Source organism: Aythya ferina (assembly GCF_964211825.1).
Source record: "Aythya ferina genome assembly, chromosome: 1".
Lineage (NCBI taxonomy): Eukaryota > Metazoa > Chordata > Aves > Anseriformes > Anatidae > Aythya > Aythya ferina.
This window is the reverse complement of record NC_140296.1, coordinates 122,392,367-122,411,933: the sequence shown is the minus strand read 5'-3', so window position 1 is coordinate 122,411,933 and position 19,567 is coordinate 122,392,367. Positions and strand designations below refer to the sequence as shown.

The 19,567-nt window shown below is 44.7% G+C and overlaps 1 protein-coding gene across 1 annotated transcript; it reads left to right on the top strand.

Annotated features, from left to right (window-relative positions):
- The first annotated feature begins 11,931 nt into the window (after window positions 1-11,931).
- COX17 (cytochrome c oxidase copper chaperone COX17) lies at window positions 11,932-14,675 on the top strand. Its single transcript, XM_084500656.1, has 3 exons — window positions 11,932-12,298; window positions 13,798-13,908; window positions 14,403-14,675. The coding sequence occupies exons 1-2, from the start codon at window positions 12,180-12,182 to the stop codon at window positions 13,880-13,882; spliced, it is 204 nt and encodes a 67-aa protein (XP_084356782.1). The 5' UTR covers window positions 11,932-12,179; the 3' UTR covers window positions 13,883-13,908; window positions 14,403-14,675.
- The last annotated feature ends 4,892 nt before the right edge of the window (window positions 14,676-19,567 follow it).

Here is a 19,567-nt window from a genome sequence, read left to right as displayed (position 1 = left end):
GGGTCTGGCCGCCGGGACGTGCCCATGGCGGAGTGACGCTGGCTCGGGGGGGAGAGTGTTGGGTGACCTTCAGTGCCGGCACTGACACCAGTCCTACACTGCCACCACAAGTCCTTCACCATCACCATGAGTCCTTTGCCACCACATGTCCTTCACCATCACAACTCCTTCATCACCACAACTCCTTCACCACCACCATAAGTCTTTCATCACAACTCCTCCACCACCACCACAAGTCTTTCATCACAAGTCCTTCACCACTACAATTCCTTCACACCAGCACAAGTCCTTCACCACCACCATGAATTCTTCACCTCTACCACAAGTCCTTTACCACCATCACAAGTCTTTTATCACCACAACTCCTTCACTGACACCACAAGACTTTCATCACCACAAGTCCTTCACTGTCATCACGAGTTCTTCACCATCACAACTCCTTCCTCACCACAACTCCTTCACCAGCCCAAGTCCTTCACCACCACCACGAATCCTTCATCACCACCAGCCCTTCAGACCAGCACAAATCCTTCACCACCACCACGAATCCTTCACTACCACCACAAGTCTTTCACCACCGTAACTCCTTCACCACCACCTCAACAAGTCCTTCACCAGCACTACCACCTCAGGGCGCCATGTATGAGGGGTAGCCTTCACTCCCTTTCCCAGTGGTGGCTGCTCACTCAAAGTGGGCCCATTACACGGTTGTAAAGGGCTGCATGGTGAAACAGGCATAGATGTGGTTTGCACATAGCTTGAGGAGGGCGGGGAGTGCTCCGCTGAGAAAAGGGAGGGGGGACAGGCTAGGCGGTTTTGCTTTTCAACAGCTCTTGCTCAAGTTGTTTTATATAATGCTCTCCAGTTCCCCTGGATCCTTGCTTAGTGCTTAAGAAAAACTGGTCTAGCAATTATGCTGGGGGACTGGATTCAAGCCTGGATTTTCTTATTCCTGGCACCGCTCATGACTATAGGACATCCCTTACTATAAAGTGGTGAAAATAGGCTTGGTGGAGCAGCTGGAGGTATTTTTGCATTTGTAAAGCATCTGAAGAGATGTGCACAAAGGATTACAAATAAGCATTATTCTGTTATTGGGATGCATTGATGTTTTTGAAATGAGGATGGCTGTCACCTTCTCAGAGGAGCAAATCTAGAAACACTCATGTTGTTAAATGGGATGAGCTCTCCTTTTGTCAGTCTGAGGGGATATGGAAGCAATGCTGCTGAGACTACTCTTTTAGGCAGAACAGGACACAAAAAGCAGTGGAATTGCAAATGGGCCATCTCCTTTGCCTATAAGCTTAAAGTAGCATTCATTATTCATTGAATTAATTATTTTGTATACTAAATAATTATTTGCAACTTGGTGTGTCTGATGGAAAATTTTGGTCCCTCACTGCTTTATCATAGGAGAGAGACACAAGGACTACAGTTCCAAATTTCATGACTCTATCAATGCTGTATTACTTTTCTTCAAGGCCTGATGCTTGTTTGAAGCAGCAAGGTAATTCTTAGGGTAACAGATCAAAGTGGGTCAGTTGAAGACTGAAATAAGAAATGCTGCCACAGCTTTACATAATGGATTGATTCATCCTGTAGAGATAACCAGCTGGCTGTAATCATAGAATGATTTGAGTTCGAAGGGACCTTAAAGATCATCCTTTCCAACCCCCCTGCTGTGGGCAGGGACACCTCCCACCAGACCAGGTTGCCCAAAGCCCTGTCCAACCTGGTCTTGAACACCTCCAGGGATGAGGCACCCACAGCTTCTCTGGGCAGCATGTTCCACTGCCTCATTACCCTCCGAGTGAAGAATTTCCTTCTAACACCTAATCTAAATTGCCCCTCTTTTGGTTTAAAACCTTTCCCCCTTGTCCTATCGTTATCTGCCTGAGCAAAAAGCTGCTCTCTATCTTCTTTATAAGCCTCCTTTAAGTACTGAAAGGCTGCAACAAGGTTTCCCTGGAGCCTTCTCTTCTTCAGTCTGAACATCCCCAGCCCTCTCAGTCTTTCTTCATGGGCCTCTTTAATAAGAAATTTTACAAAGTGATGCTTTATAATTATTAACAGGGCAGCAAACATCACTTGTTAATAGGCTTGCCTAACATTTCCCATGACCAAGTTCCGTTTTCCTTTTTCTTCTATCTCATTGCATTAGAGTTTCATAATTTCCATGGTAAAATTTTCCTTGCTGGACATCTGCCTTGAGGTGATGAGGTGTGTGAACTGTACCTTGGCCAAAAAATGTTTTTGTCAGCTCCACCCTCTCACATTTTTCCCCTTTAAGTTTTTCAGGGAGGACAAGATGCAGGTGGCTTGGATTTTTTTTTTTTTTTTTTTTTTTTTTTTTTTTTTTCGCATGAGTGAAGGACTGGATGGAAATTTAGTAGGGAAGGAGCAATGGAACAATTTCATACATGTAAGTCGATGCAGACGTACAAATCTCAGGATGTAGCCTGACAGATGAGTGCTCTTTGGAACTGAAGAAGATCAGAAATGTGCAGCTCCACTATTAATTTTAACTGCTTTACAGTGATCTAAATCTATGATGTTTCTGCCATCTTCATTCTCCATGAGCTGCCTGGCCTTACTGAGTCTGACCTGTAGCTGTTGGCAGCTGGAAGACTGTGTGATGAACCAGCTCAGGAGACTGATGTGGCTGAAAACTCACCTGCCAGAAGATAAAACACAACTTTTTAGGTTGCTGCATAGCTGCCTGAAGCTATGAAGCTTTGCTGAATAGCTACCTGAAGCTTTGAGCGGGACCTGTGTGCTCCCACCCAGAGGAGGTGACTGGTACATGTGGCTGAGCTAAAAAGCTCAAGGTTCAGGTTCCTGGAACTTGAAATACAGGTGAAATACTGGCTTATTTTTAGCTGATACTTCTGAGAAATCTGTGAATTACAGATGTGGACAGTGAACAGTCTGGCAGTGTTTAAGGATGTATCAGTTATTACTGTCTTCTTCATTGTTCTTTGCCTGAAGGCTTCATGTTGTGGTGTCACTTCAGCTGCTGTGGGCCTGCTAGGGTCCCTGGAATATGGCTGTGTGCTATGGAATATGCTGAAATGGCAATGTGCTAATGTTTGTTCTCAGTCAGCCTTTCTCTCTTTCTCTCTGCTTATGCAGATCACCCATTTTTAAAGAAAATGATCCCCAGATATGAAAGGCTCTGAAAAAAATCTTTGATCCCAGACTGTACACTGTGGCAATCATATCTCTGACCAACACTTTGGAAAAGGGCCTCAAAGCTTCTCTGGCAGGTCTTTGTGTCGAGGACACATCCTGTTGCTCTGGTTAATGTGAGCTGAAGGTAACTAAGGTGTAAGCAGTCTATCTCTCTCTCTGTCTATATATATATATCCTCTGTTTCTTACCTGCTATTTTTACAACGTAACTGTTGGGCTTTCTCCTTAGGGCTGCAGGTTGAAGCATGATTTTTTCTTTTTGGTTGGTTTTATTTTTTTTCAGTAATAGCTTTTCCAGAACAAGACAGTGTAGCTGAGCTGGTGTCCTGTCTATCTGATGATTTCTTATAGCCATTTGGCTGTGAGGAGGCACCATACTCTCAGATATATGAATAAGCTGTCCACACTTCCATGAGTTACTGTGCAGCATCTGATGGAGTGGACTAACTCTGTGCCAGTGCTTAGCGTGTTGCAAATTTGTGGTAAAGTGCACTAGTTTAGCCGGCCGTGAAAGAGGCTGAGCTAAATGCATTTTACCTCACATTAACCTTGAGGCAGGACGATGTAATTTGCTGTGAAGAGGAATTACTGCTACTCTGTTGATGGACTTGTTATGCCATGATAACTTGCTGAGGTGTTTGAATTGTAAAACCAGACAGAGGTGGAAAATTTAGGCGAGGGTAGGCTTGGGCATCAGTTGAGAGCAGAAGTAGGTGGACGAAGAGAAGATGGATTGGACGTGAAAGTGTGGTTTTAGAGGAGAACCTCGGCTGGCCGAGCAAAGATAAATGCACAGGGGAGTGGGGTGGTAGGGAGCCAGAGGAAACCAGAGAGACAGGGTGAGCAGTCAGTAGTAGGGAATGGTGGTGTGGACGAGAAAGTGGGAAACTGAGGTGAGGAGCTGAGGAAGTGTAGAAGGCTGGGGTGTGAAGCAATCGACCCGAAAAGACTGTGGATCTCTACCTGGCCCTCCTTCTGCTCTGTAAAGCTTGGGAGGGAACTAGGTTTTTGAGTGTGACTGCTCCTCTGCAATTCACGAGCATCTGTAAAACCCCTGGCAAGATGTCATCCATCTGGCTTTACCCACAGTTAATGTAGATGTTCCTCTCCAGCTCCTTGTTAGCAAAGACTGACCGCCCTGTTGTGGTGCTGAGTGCGTATGGTGCTTCGTGGTGGCGTTTTCCTTGTAATTAAAGAAATCTAAGTTCCATCAACAAAGTTACAGCATAAAAAGCATTGTTGAAACGCCCAAATTAAAGCCACCCGTGTAAAATTAGTAACTGTTTGATGCTATTTCGCAGCTCGCCACGGGATGTCACAGTTTCTCCACGTACAGGCCATCCATCACAGGCCCAGGCCTGGGTGGTGCCAGCTAGGCGCTCCTGTTAACCACGAGGTGCTATCAGGTGAATTTGGCCCCTGGACCCATCCCAGGGAGGCCCTAAAATCCATTCCTGGGCCGATTTCGCTGTGGTTCTCTAGCTGTATACGTACAACACTCAATGACTGGGCAGATGTTATGAAACCTGTTGGTTTGGGGGTCTAGGCCTCGTCTCTGTGCTGGCTCTTGGCTGTAGCAAGGCATTATATACCTTATATACCTATATTATACACCATTATATACCTATAGGTTTGTGAGGCGAATATTTCACTTGTGACATCTTTTGCAAAAATGGCCTTAGAGTACTGATTGAGCTAAATGTAGCTTTGTCGAGGTGAAGTCTTTGGTTTCTCTATGCTGTTTTTACTAATAGCTCTGCTAAAACAGACATCTTGAGATACAACCACTGAAATGGAAAAAAAAAAAAAAAAAAACAAACAACAAAGATGAAGCTATGGGAAACCTTATGTTCGCTCCCTGTCTTCTTTTCTTAGTATGACTGTTGGCATGTTTCCTGCACTAAAAGCAATCTACAAATGAGGATAGCTTCAAAAGTCAAAGCTCAAAGAAAACGAAGCAGCAAAGCAGCAGTGCTTTCTGATCACAGTTAAAGGATTCACTCCAAAGCCTGATGAAAGATTTCTGTAATGGTTTTGATTATCACTTTACCAAATAATAATAATTAAAAAAAAATACAAAAATTATGAAAAAAAAAGCAGTAGAGGAAAGGGGGAATTAAGGACGACTCCAGCTAATATGTATTTTCTGTATTAGAACAAACAAACAAAAACACTTCACCAGTACAGTTAGACATGCATATTCATAAACTTTATTTCTTGGATGAAACCTGGAGGAAATTCTTAGTGATCAGGGAATGACTGAAGCAGAGATTTGGTTGATTTGCTGGGCTGAAGTCAGGAATGTTATTATCTAGTCGGAGTAGCAAAAGGACCTTAGATTGAACTCCTTAGGGAACTAGTGAATTCCTAGTATTCCCATACAAATACTCAGATGAATAAATGGCAATGCAAACACGTTAGCTTGCAGCATTCAGGTTACAGTGTGTTAACACATCTCACTTTGAAATAAAACATTGTATGTGCTCTCTTCTTTGTCTCCTCAGTTAATAGCTGAATCACCTGAGGAGATGCTATGTCCTAGTCCAAGCACAACAGCACAACATATCACCTTATATTTCTGGCTTAATAGTAGTTGGGAAGAGTTTGTATCTTCAAATCAATCCAACTACTTTTTGCTTCAGAAGACCTGGATGTGCAGGTAGCTGGATTGTGATTGAAGGCGTACCTATTCCATATCTGCTTCTCATTAGGGTCTGGCTCTAGCCTTATAATCTTTTTTTTTTGTCAATTTTTAAAAATAAATAACAACTACATTTGCTTGTAGCAAATCATCACTCAGCCCAGCCTGGAGAGAGGTCCTGCTGAGGTACTCATCTCCATAATATTTGACTGGTGATTCCTGTTCAGCCAGCAGCTGCCACCCTGGCCATGCCAATCGATCATGCCACCTGGCTCTGCTCTCCTCCCAGGGCCAGCATGAGTAAAAGAGGTGGTGACTTCCTAAGAATGTCAAGGGCTGTAGATAGAAGGTTGTCTCCTTGATCCAAGGAGATCTGCGTACCCAGAAGTTCACAAGTTCGGTAGTTAGACTTTACTGTCTGCTTGATGGATGGTTTGTACTAAAGCCAACAATAGTTTAGAGTAGATTTAACAACTCAGCAGATGGGGGGACAGGCAGTATATATTTATCTGATGTATCAAAAACTATACAAGGGAGTATCTTGTTAACATTCACAGCATTTCAGCCAGCTCTCCTTGCTCTTCCTACTATTGTTTGTCAAAGTGCCTGGTCAAGTCTGGCTTCTAATAGTTGGAAGATTTTTCCAGGAAGTGAGTGTTTATGTTTGTATAAAGACCTGAGGTGAAGGGAGCCCCAGGGGCCCTTGATTTTCTGTGAGTCTTAGTCACTCTCTTCATGGAAATTACATTGCTGGCCAGATGTGCTATGTATCTGCATTGCAGCTTGTAATTATGAACACAGCATAATTATTCCATACATCAGATTCTTATTTCTTCTCAGACAATTAGTGGAATATGATCTTAATCATCTCTATTAAACCTTTCAAAAATATTTACTTATTGTCCTTTAGTTGCAACCCACTGGACTGAGTTAAGCTGAGGGCCAACACGCATCCAAGGGCCCAGGGAAAGACTATCAGAAATACGGGCAAGACAGGTCATGGCAAGAAATAACCCTCTGTCATTGCCTGCATCCACATAGTCCTTACCACTTCACTTCCCAGCCTCAAATGGTGGAAACGAAACAGAACACAGTGCAGGATCTAGAGCGCATTGCCATTGTCTTGGTACATCAACTGTGACAGCATGATAGGAACTTGTCCTTTAGCGTGCTGATCTGAAAACATCCCCTATTTGACCCTGTGTAAATCTTTGGATGACCTTTAGGAGAGTCAGACTCAGAGGAACCCATTCTGGGTTTTTAATAAGGGACTGGAGTAGTTGAAGCTAATGATGCACCAGTCCAGAGTAAAATGTAGTATTTTTTACACAGAATAAGTACCAACTTGTTACCTAGAGAAAATCCTGCACAGCATGCTGGTCTTAAAATCTGACCTTAAGCACTCAGGTAGTCAACTCCAGTTGGTTTTTGGTGGGAATGAGGTTTTTAAAGATATTCTTCAGAAAGTACCAATAATGCTCATTAAACTCCAAAGTTCTCCTGGATCATCAAGAAGAAAAGCAGAAGAAATCAACTGCGGGAGAAGTGGGTATTTGAAGTTGAAATCTAGCCTGACCACTGATGTGAAAGCAATGGCTTAAGAGATTCCATTTTCTACGTTGTCTTGTAACTCTGCCCAGCAAATAAGAGCTCTGGGGAGTCTAAATGGATTTAGAAGATATATAATGCTACCTGCTCTTGACAAGCAGCTTGCAGCCACAGTCAGTGACACGTCAAAAATGGAAAGGCTCATATATTTGGAAATACTAAGTATTCCTTCCAGGCTTCCATTTAGCTTCTATGATTTGTTGTGATTGTTAAATTATTTGCTATCGCGGAGCTCACATTTCATAAAACACGATCGAGAGAGACTTCAATAGACTCAAACAAGCAAGGTTTGCTATTGACACTGACATCAAAATGGCACTGCACCAGGCAGAATGAAATTGTTAACAGCAGCAATGCTAAGGGGAAAAAGGGATGACTGTAATGTGTGTAATAGACAAAAAGTGAACCTCCTGTATCACCACTTCTCAGCTGATCAACAGCTGAACACCATTCATCGGAGTTGTTCAGTAACACAGCCTGGTTTGCAGAAAAATGATCAAGAGAAGCTGGTGTTATGGAGTATTTTACAGGGGTCGTTTTTCTTCAATGCATAGGCCAGAGGACTTGGGTTCTGAGCGAGATTTCCTGTAGTGCATCAGCACAGACCTTAGGGAGCATTTGCCCTCTGTGGGGTGACTAATCGGAGATCACCCATGCATGCATGAACTGCTGTATTTATGGTGGCTCAGCTGCCGCATTCAGATCAGTTCTGGTGATTTCTACAGGGGTGATGCAGAAGTTTAAAAGTCTTACTCCTTCAAGTCATGAGAAGTGAGAATGAAAGAGGTTTCCTGTTTGGAATATCTATATATGCAGCTGCTTTGGTTAACTCTGTAGTGGAGAAAATATCTGAGGATAGCAAGACTTCCTCTTAGGTGACTAATGTATATCTCGTTCATGCCTAAATGTTTTTAAACTTGGACATTTTTTCTGTTTGTTGTTGTTGCTTTAACTGAAAATCGAGAATTTAATGAGCACAGATAGACAGCCCTTTGCAGATTCATGTCTTTTGGAGGATTAGTGATGTTATTTTCCAAATACAGGCTAGGATTTTCTCAGCTGCTAAGCATACAGACTCTCAGGTGATACACACTTCTCTTCTTCAGCCCCACTCCCATTTTTTGTTGGTAGGACAAGCATCCATCTGTGTGCAAGCGCCTGACCCTTCCTTCCCACCAGCCTGAGCAGTGGGGTGTATCCCAGAGGACTTGGATTTTCTTTGCTATTCCATCTGGGAAGGGGGGCAGCCCACCTGCCATCCCAGCAAGCACCGAAGCAAGCTGGCTGTGCTGGAAATGTGCATCCAGCATCAGCTGGGGCACGTGTGCGCTGTGAAAAAGCTGCCATGTGGCCACAGCCCCAGTTGCCTTTGCCTCCTAAGCCTGCGCAAGTTGTTTTGTGTCACAGCACAAAATTCCAGCTTCCTTCTTTTGTGATGTTGCTACGGTGATTGCATACCGAATGTGCTGATCTGGCTTTTAGGGTGTTGTAAGGCAAGTTCGTAATCTTTACTAATATGGTTGGATATTCTTTCAGTGGGAAGTGAAAAAAGGGGCATAACACAAAGCAATGATAACCTTAGCACAAACTGGGGAGATATTTACAGCAAAAATGTGAGAAAAACATTACAATTCTTTAGAAAAAATACTGTGTTTTTTTTTTTTTTTTTTTTTTTTTTGGTGTGTGTTTTTTTGTTTGTTTTTGTTTTGTTTTGTTTTGTTTTGTTTTGTTTTTTTTCTATACCAACATCCAGATTTCTATAGAAAGGTCAGTCTGCTGGAAACGAAGTCTAACCTGTTCTATAAAAATGTTGGTTTCTTAGCAGAAGTAGTGGTGGCAATGCTTGACATTATTTCTGCCGCAAATTTTGATCAGGACAAAAGTTTCTGCTCTGCCTTTTGTTGTAGGAGGGTCACCATTTTCTTCACTGTAGAGGGATGGGCCTCAGAGCCCTGGTCCCTGCATGAGACCCCATAATTTTGGGGATGTGGGAGGCAGCAGTTCAGTTCTGCTTCTGAAATTGAAAGCGACTGCAATCTTGCAAACTGCCATCCACCTCCAGCCTTTGACACTTGGAAGATTTGGCTGAATTTCTGGCAAGAGGTGATCTGTTGCAGTGCTAAACTCATCCAGGGCATTCACACTGAGATAAATGCCTTAAAAGTGACCTTGGTTCTACTCTGTTTTCTTTAAGGACTTGCTCTCACGTATGGAAGGAGCCTCTCCCCATACAGCCTTCTGTGGTGATCTCCCAGGAGGGGACAGTGCAGTGCTGTTGTACACAATCCCTGCATACAGAATTCATGCCGTAGTCCTGGAACACTGGGATTTGTCTTTCAGGCTGGGAAGGGACTGGTGCATCACACTTTGAAGTGATTTTAGCCCAGGTTTAAGAGAATCAGTTACCTTCACCTAAAGATGGAGTTTGAAACTTAGAGGGGTTGTAATTAACCACCTTAGAGCCTCTTCCGTTGTACAAGACCAGAGCAAAGGTCCTTCTATCCTTTGTTCTCACTCAGGTCACGCTGCTGAGCAGATGGTGTGTGGCAGTTGCAGATCTGCAACTATGATCAAAAAGAGATGCTCTATCCTGTACCCAGGCAGTTAACATGATAAGCAGGTGGGCCCTGACAAGTCATTTTGCTCGGACATTTCAAGTCGTTTTTTCATAGCATGTGTATTTAAGTGTTGACCAAAAATGTAGACAACGTATTTGACAATCAGACATGCTGTATGGCTGACTGGGCTACTGAGGCAGTAGCTGTCTTATGTTTACACTAAGTCAAAGACAAAAATATTTCTCTAGATCAATGTTAAACAGTTTTTTTTTTTTTCTTTTTTCTTTTTTTTTTTCTTCAAGGTGGTAAAGGGTTAATGGTTCCTAGAATAGACACTGTGGGGAAGATATCAAAATACCTTTGTCTCTGTTTCGCCACACAGATTTTCCACATCTAAATTCATCTTTATGTTATGTATATCAGAAGTGTGAGAAATCTGGAAAACCCCAGACTACCCTAGGCTGATGCTTTCAACTGATGTTGAATAGGGGTTTACCCTACATAACAATGAACACACATATATTTTTGAGGTTCCTTGAAAAGTCTGCCCACTTGAATCTCTCTAACAGACAACTACTTCTTTTTTTAGACAACCATTTTTTTCAGTTGTCTGAGGCTGAAGGTAAAAGAAGCTGTACATACATAGACTGCAGTGCTACTGGGAGGCTTACACGTTTTGTGTTGTGACTAATTCTTTAATTCTGATAAAAGTCCATACAGGGAAAATAATTTGTATCCGCATGGAAACTGAGCAATCTCCCCCAGTTCACCAATTACTCCTCTAAACCCAGAGCTGTAAACGTTCAGTGCTATCTGTATTCCTTTTACTCCCACGTGTGGCACCAGGCTGCCAAATGATATGGTAGATTGAGGAACCTCTCTTTTTTTCATTACCTCTTTCAGAGCCTCAGAGATTTTCACTGAACTTCCTTGGAATTCCCTCCTGGGTACTGGATCTGACAATTTTCCAGCAGTCTCAGCTGTGTAGACTGCCCTCAACCATTCCTTTTTGACTTGCTGATGACTTTCTTCATCGTGACACATACTCCTTAGTACAATTTACCTGCTACTGTCAGTAGGCAGAGGACAAATGGATAACAAAAAGCACCGTTAACCATCCATGCTTACATTTTCACCCCCACTACCTTTGGTATTCTGTACCTCCATCTAGAGTATGAAATGTGTTTTGGGGGGGAAGATGTTGTTGAATAAAAGACACAGTTCACTTGCAGACTTCGAAAAACCTCTTTGAGGTTTTTACCACACGCTTTCCTTCAGAGTTTGTGTTGCTACCACCAACTCCAGGCCTTTGGATAGTGGCCAGTAGATAAAGCTCTAGAAAGAAAAGAGAAAACTAGTTAACTTGAAAGGGAAACATGCTTAATATGGTAAATGAACACACAAAAAGCGATAGCAAGACACTGTTTTAGACAGTTGATGCAACATTTCAATAGGAGTTTCACTCTGAGCTCTACCTTGCATCATGTTTGCATATATTTGGGAAAATTATATCGTAGTCACCATATATGACCTGTGCATCTTCCCCGTCATCATGCCCAAGTGCCTGGCCTCACAGGGTACGTGTGCTGTACCCGGTGGCTGGGTGGGAATGGGTCAGCCTGAACAGCGTTATTAGCCAAAAAGGGATAGTTGGGGACAGGCCACTGAGCTGAGAATGATGGTTAATTAAACAGGTGGCTGATTAGGTGAGTGTCACAGGCCACCATTTCGGAGGTAGGATGGCAGTGCATAGGCAGCCCCCTCAGGAAGGAGCCTGTGTTTCAAGGAGTTGAAATGACAGGGTGCAAAAAGGTGCCTTGATGGTGAAAATAGGAAGCCTCAGCTATGCATGTGATGAAAACGAGGAGCTTTGGAAAGAGCTGAATTGTTTTGTTGGAGCAGAAAGCACTTAGCGCCTCACACCAGCGCCCAGCGGCGGGGCGGCGCCATGGCGCCCGCACACTACAACTCCCGGCGAGCCGCGGGCTGCCCGCCCAGCCGCGCCGCTTCACCCGGAACCCAAGCACCCTCCGGCCCTCTCCGTTTGCTTCCCGGGCGGGCAGGGACCGCTACCGGCAGCGGGAGGCTCATCCCGGCTCGCTTGGGCTCTCCTCGGCTCGGTTTCTGCCGCCCCCTTCCCCTCCATTTCCCCCCCCCTTCCTCAGCCCGCGCGGTGCCGCCATGTCGTCGGTCGCGGCCGCCAGCTGCGAGCCCAAGGGCGGCGGGGAGGCGAAGGGGCAGAAGCAGCCGCTGAAGCCCTGCTGTGCCTGCCCCGACACCAAGAAGGCGAGGGATGCTTGGTGAGTGCCCTCCCCGGGCCGTGGGGCTTCCCCTCGGGCAGCCCGGGGTGTGCAGGAGGGGTGGGCGCCTCACGGCATGGCTGCGAGGAAGGAGGTGCAGGGCTGGTGGCTCGCCCTAAAGGCAGGCTCCCCGAGGAGGTGTTAAAGCTCCTAAAGCTCCTTCACAGCTGTTAGTTGGCTGAAGAGGAGTGCCAGAGCCTGGTAATGCTTCTATTACCTTCTTCTGAACGCTGCTTTTCTAATAAAGCAATGCTTTCTGTTTGCTTGCAGTCCTCACAGGGCTGCAAACATCGACAGTGACACCTTTCAGTGCATTTATATCCACAGGCTTAGTTACTATCACTACATATTACCATGAAACGTACCCCAAAACACCGGTCCCTTGTCTGAGACAGTAAATTAGTCGGGAGGCTAAACTGTTTTTGTTCCATTGTTTTAACCTGAAAGGTTGTAGAAGCGTCTTTCAGCAGATGGAATAAGGCCAGCAGGGTGTTTCTGCCAAAGTTAGGCACGTGAGTCTAGTTACGTGATAAATTCAAGGTGTGTCCGTGGCCATCTGAGAAAAAGGGTGGTAGGGTATAAGTCATGCAGCAAATGGAGTTACGCTGGGTGATTGTGGTGCAATTTCATCTGTAACAAAGCTTAAATACTGGGAGGAGAAGAAGTTTTAGTTACACTTTAGTAACTAAAATGTAATTTAGACCTTTCAGTTACTCACAACTGACTAATTTCTCTCTCTGTCAGTAATTGTCAGTAAAAAATAGCATCCTGTGTCTGGCAGACTGGGGTTGACCAGATCTGTGACCTGCACTCTGCAGGGTGGTGGAGCCCCCACCCCTGAGGCCAGGAGTGCTCTGCGAGTCACCAGAAAGCAAGACTGAACAGTTTTTGTGGTGTATGCTCTATGCCAGTGATGATAGGCTTTTACCACTATTCGATAAGGTATTAGACACTTGGATGGATGAGTAATACTGAAAGTTACTGTTTGTGGTAATGCCTTTTTTTTTTTTTTTTTTAAGAGTAACTAGACTGTGTGTGTGTGTCAGAATCCCTAAATACTACCTAAAGCTGGTTTAAATTGTCATTTACTGGTCAAGCTAGTCTCAATCTGTTGTGTATTATAGAAAGCTTATTTCTTCTCTACTGAATAATTTGAAACTTTCTTTCTTGTCAAGATGAGCACGCTCGATAAAGTGAGGTGACAGCCTTGTGTTATATAACAAAATTCCAGTCTCGACTTGCCCAGTGTAGCATTGGTCTGTTTAGGAAATTGTTATGCAGCTCATCAGAGTTTAAGCGCACCACTCCACGCTTGGGCAGCTTTTTGGAATGGCATTGTATTTTCCAAAACAGTGCTACCCTGGACAGGATAGTCAAAAAGATCTCTGGAGCCTCATAGGGTTTCTTGATTGTTCCCAACAGCTCGTCAGCTCTGTGGATTTGGCTAATAGTAAGATAACGTTTTCTTGTTGAACCTTGGAAATCTTTTTGTTTTGCAGCATCATTGAGAAGGGGGAAGAAAATTGCGGGCACCTAATTGAAGCCCACAAAGAGTGTATGAGAGCTCTGGGCTTCAAGATATGAGTGAGATGAGCAGGACTGCGAGTGTGGTGAGTATAGCCTTCAGGAACATTCTCTACCTCTGAAGTGCTCTGGCATCTCCGTTGGTGCCACTGGAAAGTGCAGAGTACTGTCTGAGATGACAAAAGGCAAATCTACCCTAAGAGAGGGAAGACAAAGTAAACCTCATTGACTACTGCTGTCCTTGTGAGGCTGGTGGGTTCTGCCTCTCTGCCTCTGTTCTCTTTCAAGAGATCTAAACTTCAATTCAGATTTCTAATGGTAGGATATTGTCCCCCTGTCCCCTCAAATACAAAGGTCAAACAAAGGAGGGAGGAAAATCTTTTCCTGTTTCATCCTCATTAGAAAGGTACATCCTTAACTGTGATATATTCCTGGAGTTCAGAAAGAAGTTCTGGAAACCAATTTAAGAGCAGACTGGGGCTGTTTGTATACAACACTCATCAGTGACTAGAGACTTAAATTATCCCTTCATATCCAGTGGAAATCTGTGTTTTACGCATTTCTTTCCTCTCTCTTCCAGATGATGATGGCTGTTGTGTGACTGGTGGACTGGAAGGCTGAAAAATAAACTATTTCTGCAAGTTACTTCAAGGGACAAATATGAACAAAGTATTTATAAGAGTCTTTAATGTAGACTAGTTATGGTGTATACATCTGCAGCTTTTCCACTATTAACTCTTTATTGCCGTTATAGAAAAAGTATATTTTTCCCCTCTAATTAAAAGTCTAAAATGACCAGTGTTCCTGACTTCGGTTTCTTTTTTGAATAAAAAGTGACAATGGTCATTCAAAACCAGTGTGCTGTCGTAATGGGGAGAATGAGAAAAGCTTTAATTGAAATGAGAACGCGAATTTCTTCTGTTTTGGGGATGAACAGATGGGTCTTCAGTGGGTTTTCCCTCTGATGCAAATTGAGAAATCATGCTAACAACACTGTTATGTTACTGCTTTCAGCAAAGTCGTGCTGAAGCTTGTAGTGCTGCTTGTAGTCTGCTTGTGACTAGCTATAACTATATTTGTACAAAGACAACCAGTCTCAGGAAAGCAACTCTCCTGAGAGTCAAAACTGAATTTGCTTTCTCTTACTCAGAAGTTAAAGCTGTGTTACCAGAGTTGTTTTACCATAGGATTCAAGTGTAATTCTTTATAACGAAGAATTAAGAACTTCCTATATCCATCTCAAATTCTTGAGCTAACAGTTCTCTGAGGGAAAGGAAGCAAAGGACTGCAGATACACAAACAGATAATTTGCCTGAATTAAGAGGGGCTGTTTATGCCTAGTTTTTGTTGGGTTGGCCTTGTGCTAGGGTGCATGTGGGTTTTTGTTTTCTGGCTCTTTCCTTACCTGGGTGACACAGCACTGGGAAGGTGGTTGTGGCCTCGTGATTCCTTCTTACAATCCGGAGCAAAAAAGGATAGTTGAATTTTGTCACACGTGGGATCCTTTTTCTGTTTCATATTATATCTCTGTACAGTCCTATACTGGTTCTTCCTTTGTCCCATGGCTTTAAGGTAGCATCACTGTTTTTTTTTTCTCCTGTTTCTGCAGAACTTTCTTTTCAGAAACTGAAGATACAAAATCTCTGCTTTGTCTTGCTTGTCCACTGTGCTTTGATTCTTTTGCAGGTATGGGTGCAGTAGTGATTTTTTTTCTCTGCCTGCTGGAGGTCCCATAATCTGAGCTAGCAGTGATGAGACTGTGAATGTTAATATGTGACACTTAACATTTCTGTGAAATTTTAACTGAAAGGAGCTCACGCTCTGCTTTCTAGGATGTTTCACAAAGGTCATGAAGTCTGAGGAAATGTACTCAAAAATGCTTGCAGGGGACAAGCTGGGCTGTTAAACTTAGCTTTGCGTTGCTTGTCTACTTTCTTCAGATAGGAGTTGTGCCTGTGTTGGCTCTCAGCCTAAAGAAAGGACACAGGTGTAGCTCTGGCAAAAAGTGTTTTAAGTCTCGTGTGGCACTATATCTGGCTTGGGAGCAGGACCTAGTGCTCCTCCTGGCATTCATTGTTCCAAGGTGGATCAGCACCAATTCTGTATTTGCACATCTTGTCTGGAAGTGATGGCACAGAGTAAAAGATCCAGGCAGGGGAGAATGGAGAGCTATTTAAATATGATCCAAGAAAGGTTAAAAAAATAAATAAATAAAATGGGTTCCATAAACAAATTCTAGGCACAGGCCTGAACGGGGGACTGATGCCAGACCCTGTTCTGCACAGGGTGTTCAGTCGCTACAAGGACTCAAAATGCAGCAGTAGCAGGAAATGTGACTAAACTGTAGAGTAGTGGTTCAACTAAATACAGTGCGCATCTTTTTCCACTTGTGATTTACCATGAGCTTGTCTGGAGCAATGCTGTAAATCCAATGTGACTTGAAACACCAGGTGGATATTCTGGAGCTACAGGTTTTATTACTGTGTAGATTAGTTTGGCAATTACTGTCAGTAATGCATCACATAATAAATCAAAAAGGACACGTTTAATTATGTCCTCTCTGACTTGAAGCCATCAAGGTCCTCAATGCAGGTGATTGAACTTGTTTTTGGTTTATTGGATCAGCAGCGAACCTGTAGGCATCCTGAGCGAAATAACCACGCAGCTGCTGTACTGATAACCTCTCAATACAGGGCTGCTCTCAAGGATAGAGGATAATGCCAAGTACAGCTGCCAAAAATAGTGCAGGCTGCACCTGAGTTGCATCATCATGTGTGACTGAGCGTGAAGCGCTACTGGATGAGTTCATTACATGTGGGTAAGCTGTAGCATAATTCCTTACACACCGCCAGTTTCAAACTGAAAAGGTTGATGTCTGTTTTGTCTTCTTCACAGGCTCATTTTGTCGTAATGCCTACCTGCCTTCTTCGAGCACGGTGTTTTAGTGCTGCTCGAGTCTTCCATGTGTCTTTGCTCTCTTGATTCCAGGTGGCTTTGGGCTTTTATTTTGTGTTGAGCTTTTCTCCCGGAGTCAGTATCGACTTCAGTACGCTCAACTCAGATGAACCCCAGCATCCCTAGATGGGAAGGCATGTGTGCTAATTCCAGGCAAGGCATGAAAACAAAATGTCTCAGAAAACCACGACGGTGCTTTGAACTCTCGCTGGATGGAAAGCTGGACAGGCTGTGAAGATGGTCTGTGTGGCCCCCGTGCTCCCAAGGGAGAAAGTAAGACTAGTAAGACTTGGTGGTTTAACCATTTTACAAACCTTTCTATCAAAAAAGTGGGCCTGAAAAGACCTCATCTCGACAGGGTGCTCAGAGATCTACCTTTTAAAAAGCTGTATTGTTCTCGCTCCATCACTGCGTTCAGCCCCAGCAGGAAAGTTTCATAGTTTATAGTGAGAGATTTGTGCTGTTACTGGTGTGGGATTGAAGCTGTCTGCCTGGGGCTCTCTGCTCTGCACCCTCAGCGGTACAGGCTTTAAATGGTGCGAGTTGTAGCGCTGGTATCAAGAGGCAGAGGAGGGCACATGCTTGACCCTGACTGGAAGTGCCAATGCTGTAAAGAAAGCCCCACTCCGGGATATAATGAAGGCTGCACTGACATTGCTGCTCTCTTCTAGGTGAGGCATGTTTTGGAAGATGGCAGGGGAAACACTGTCTTTATCCTGAGGAGTTGTTAATTTTGTGATCCAGACTATCTCCTACCACAAGAATTTACCTAACTGAGGAGTGAAGCTAGTAACATTTTTTTGTCACTTTCTTTGATGTTGCTGCAGGATTTTTTTGGTAGTACCAAAAGGCAAAAGTTGTGACCTGGAGCTATACACAGGAATGGGAACTACCAGAAAGCAAAGGAAGAGCTGGAAGGTGTTTAACACACCGTGCTGAGGCTGGGCTGTGAAGCTGATCTGGTGGCAATCTTACTGCAACTTTGCATCTCTGTATGCTTCTAATGTCGTTCAGCATCGCTATTCACAGCAGGTCATTTTTTGTCTCGAATATCTTCTGTATCTTTCTCTTAAGAGTTCCCAATCCTGATATCCCAACCCTCTGTTACATCAAACGTCAGCCTGTCTTGGAAAGAGGGCCCCGTATAACACTGGTTTTGCAGAGACCTAAGGATATACGAGTTATTGTTGGGACCACCTGGCAAGTACACGACAATGGTAGGAAAATCAGAACTTGGCTCCCCATACTTGTGCCGTAGTGCTTTGGCTGTTCGGTCCTTCTTGCCTCTCTGCAGAAAGGCCAAGAGAAAGAAGTTTTTCACTTCTCCATACCTCTTGCCTCATTCTGCCTCAGTCAGTAGGATTTATCCCTTCTCTTGAATAAGGGACCACTGGAGACGATTTTTCCTGCTTCACTTCACCCTTAACAGAAGCATGTTTCTGGGTGGATCGTACTTACCCACGTGCAAAGCTTAATTCGTGGCATTTCCTTACCACAAGACAACTGGCTAAGCTTTGCTGCTCCTAGGAGTAGTAGTGCTCCGTGTTGCACGTGGTCTAGGCATCGTAGAGATAAATCGTGCTCTCTGAGACTGTGATGAATTCCTCCAGGCTGCCACAAAGCATTGCTTGAGCCTCACCCACCCGACGTTACTCCGGAGCGCTGTTAGTGGAAGGACTGATGGTGTGTCTTTAAGTGCACGGTGCCAGTGAGAATGGCACGTTAGGCAGGGCAGCTGCGAGCTCGTCCTGAAACACAACCACCCCTGAAACCCAATCCCTACTCCACTGACCCATGCGAGCTGACTTCATGCTGCCGACTGACCGTGCCCGTTGTGTCAATGCCTGAAATGTGACTGCTTCCTGGCAGCGGGGGGACCCTGCCTTTGTGGAGCACGGCACTCGAAGCGGGGGAAAAGCTGATTTTACACATTTTCCCTGAGCAGAAAGGGTTTGTGTTTCCTCCTCGTGGTGAATGAAGCCCCGCTATATGAATGACTATAGAGAATTGCAACGGGAGGCGATGCTTCCCCAGGAGCTTACCTTCTGCCAGCACCTGTGCTACTTGTTTTGGTGGGGATGAAAATAGGAAACCTGCTCAAAAGCACATCCTTTCTGCCACATATGTGATGAAAATGCAGCTTGAGAGCCTGTTATCTGTGGGGTGAGAGTCCTCCCTCGGCTGGGATGTCCCCGCAACGTGCGCTTCCCAGCGTTGCGCTCCAAAACGTCTAGGCAGGACGGTCTCTTCACGATAGGTAAAGCTGGGTCCCAGCAGCTCGTTTACTTTAACCCTGCCCCTTGCAAACAAAAATGTGCTTCTGTGCTTTACCTCAACCCCCGTGGTCTGAAATGCCCTGCCAGACGGAGCTGCCCCATCTCCGTGGGGAGGCTGTGCCACAGAGCCCGTTGCGGGGAAATCCTTCCCGCAGACCCGACTCTCTCTTCTTTTGCTAAATTCCTGCCATCGCTAGGGGTTGCAGCGGGAGAAGGAGACGACCTTTCTCCTTTTTTGTGCTGCGTGGCCGTCGTTCCCTTGCAGGAGGGTGCAGAGCGGCGCGGAGCCCCGCGTGCGGCTGGAGTTTGCAGCGATAAAGCTGGTTGTTTTCCCCTCTCCCCGCGCCGCCCGGCTTATCTGGGTGCCTGAGTTATGTTAAGTGGCGGGTGCGTGCCTGCTCTCCGTCCCCTCTCGCTGCTTTTGCTCCTTGGATTTCAATTCCAAACATGGTTATCCCTCTGGGGTCCCTCTCCTCGCGGCTGCCAAGAGATAGACGTGCCGAATCCAACCCCG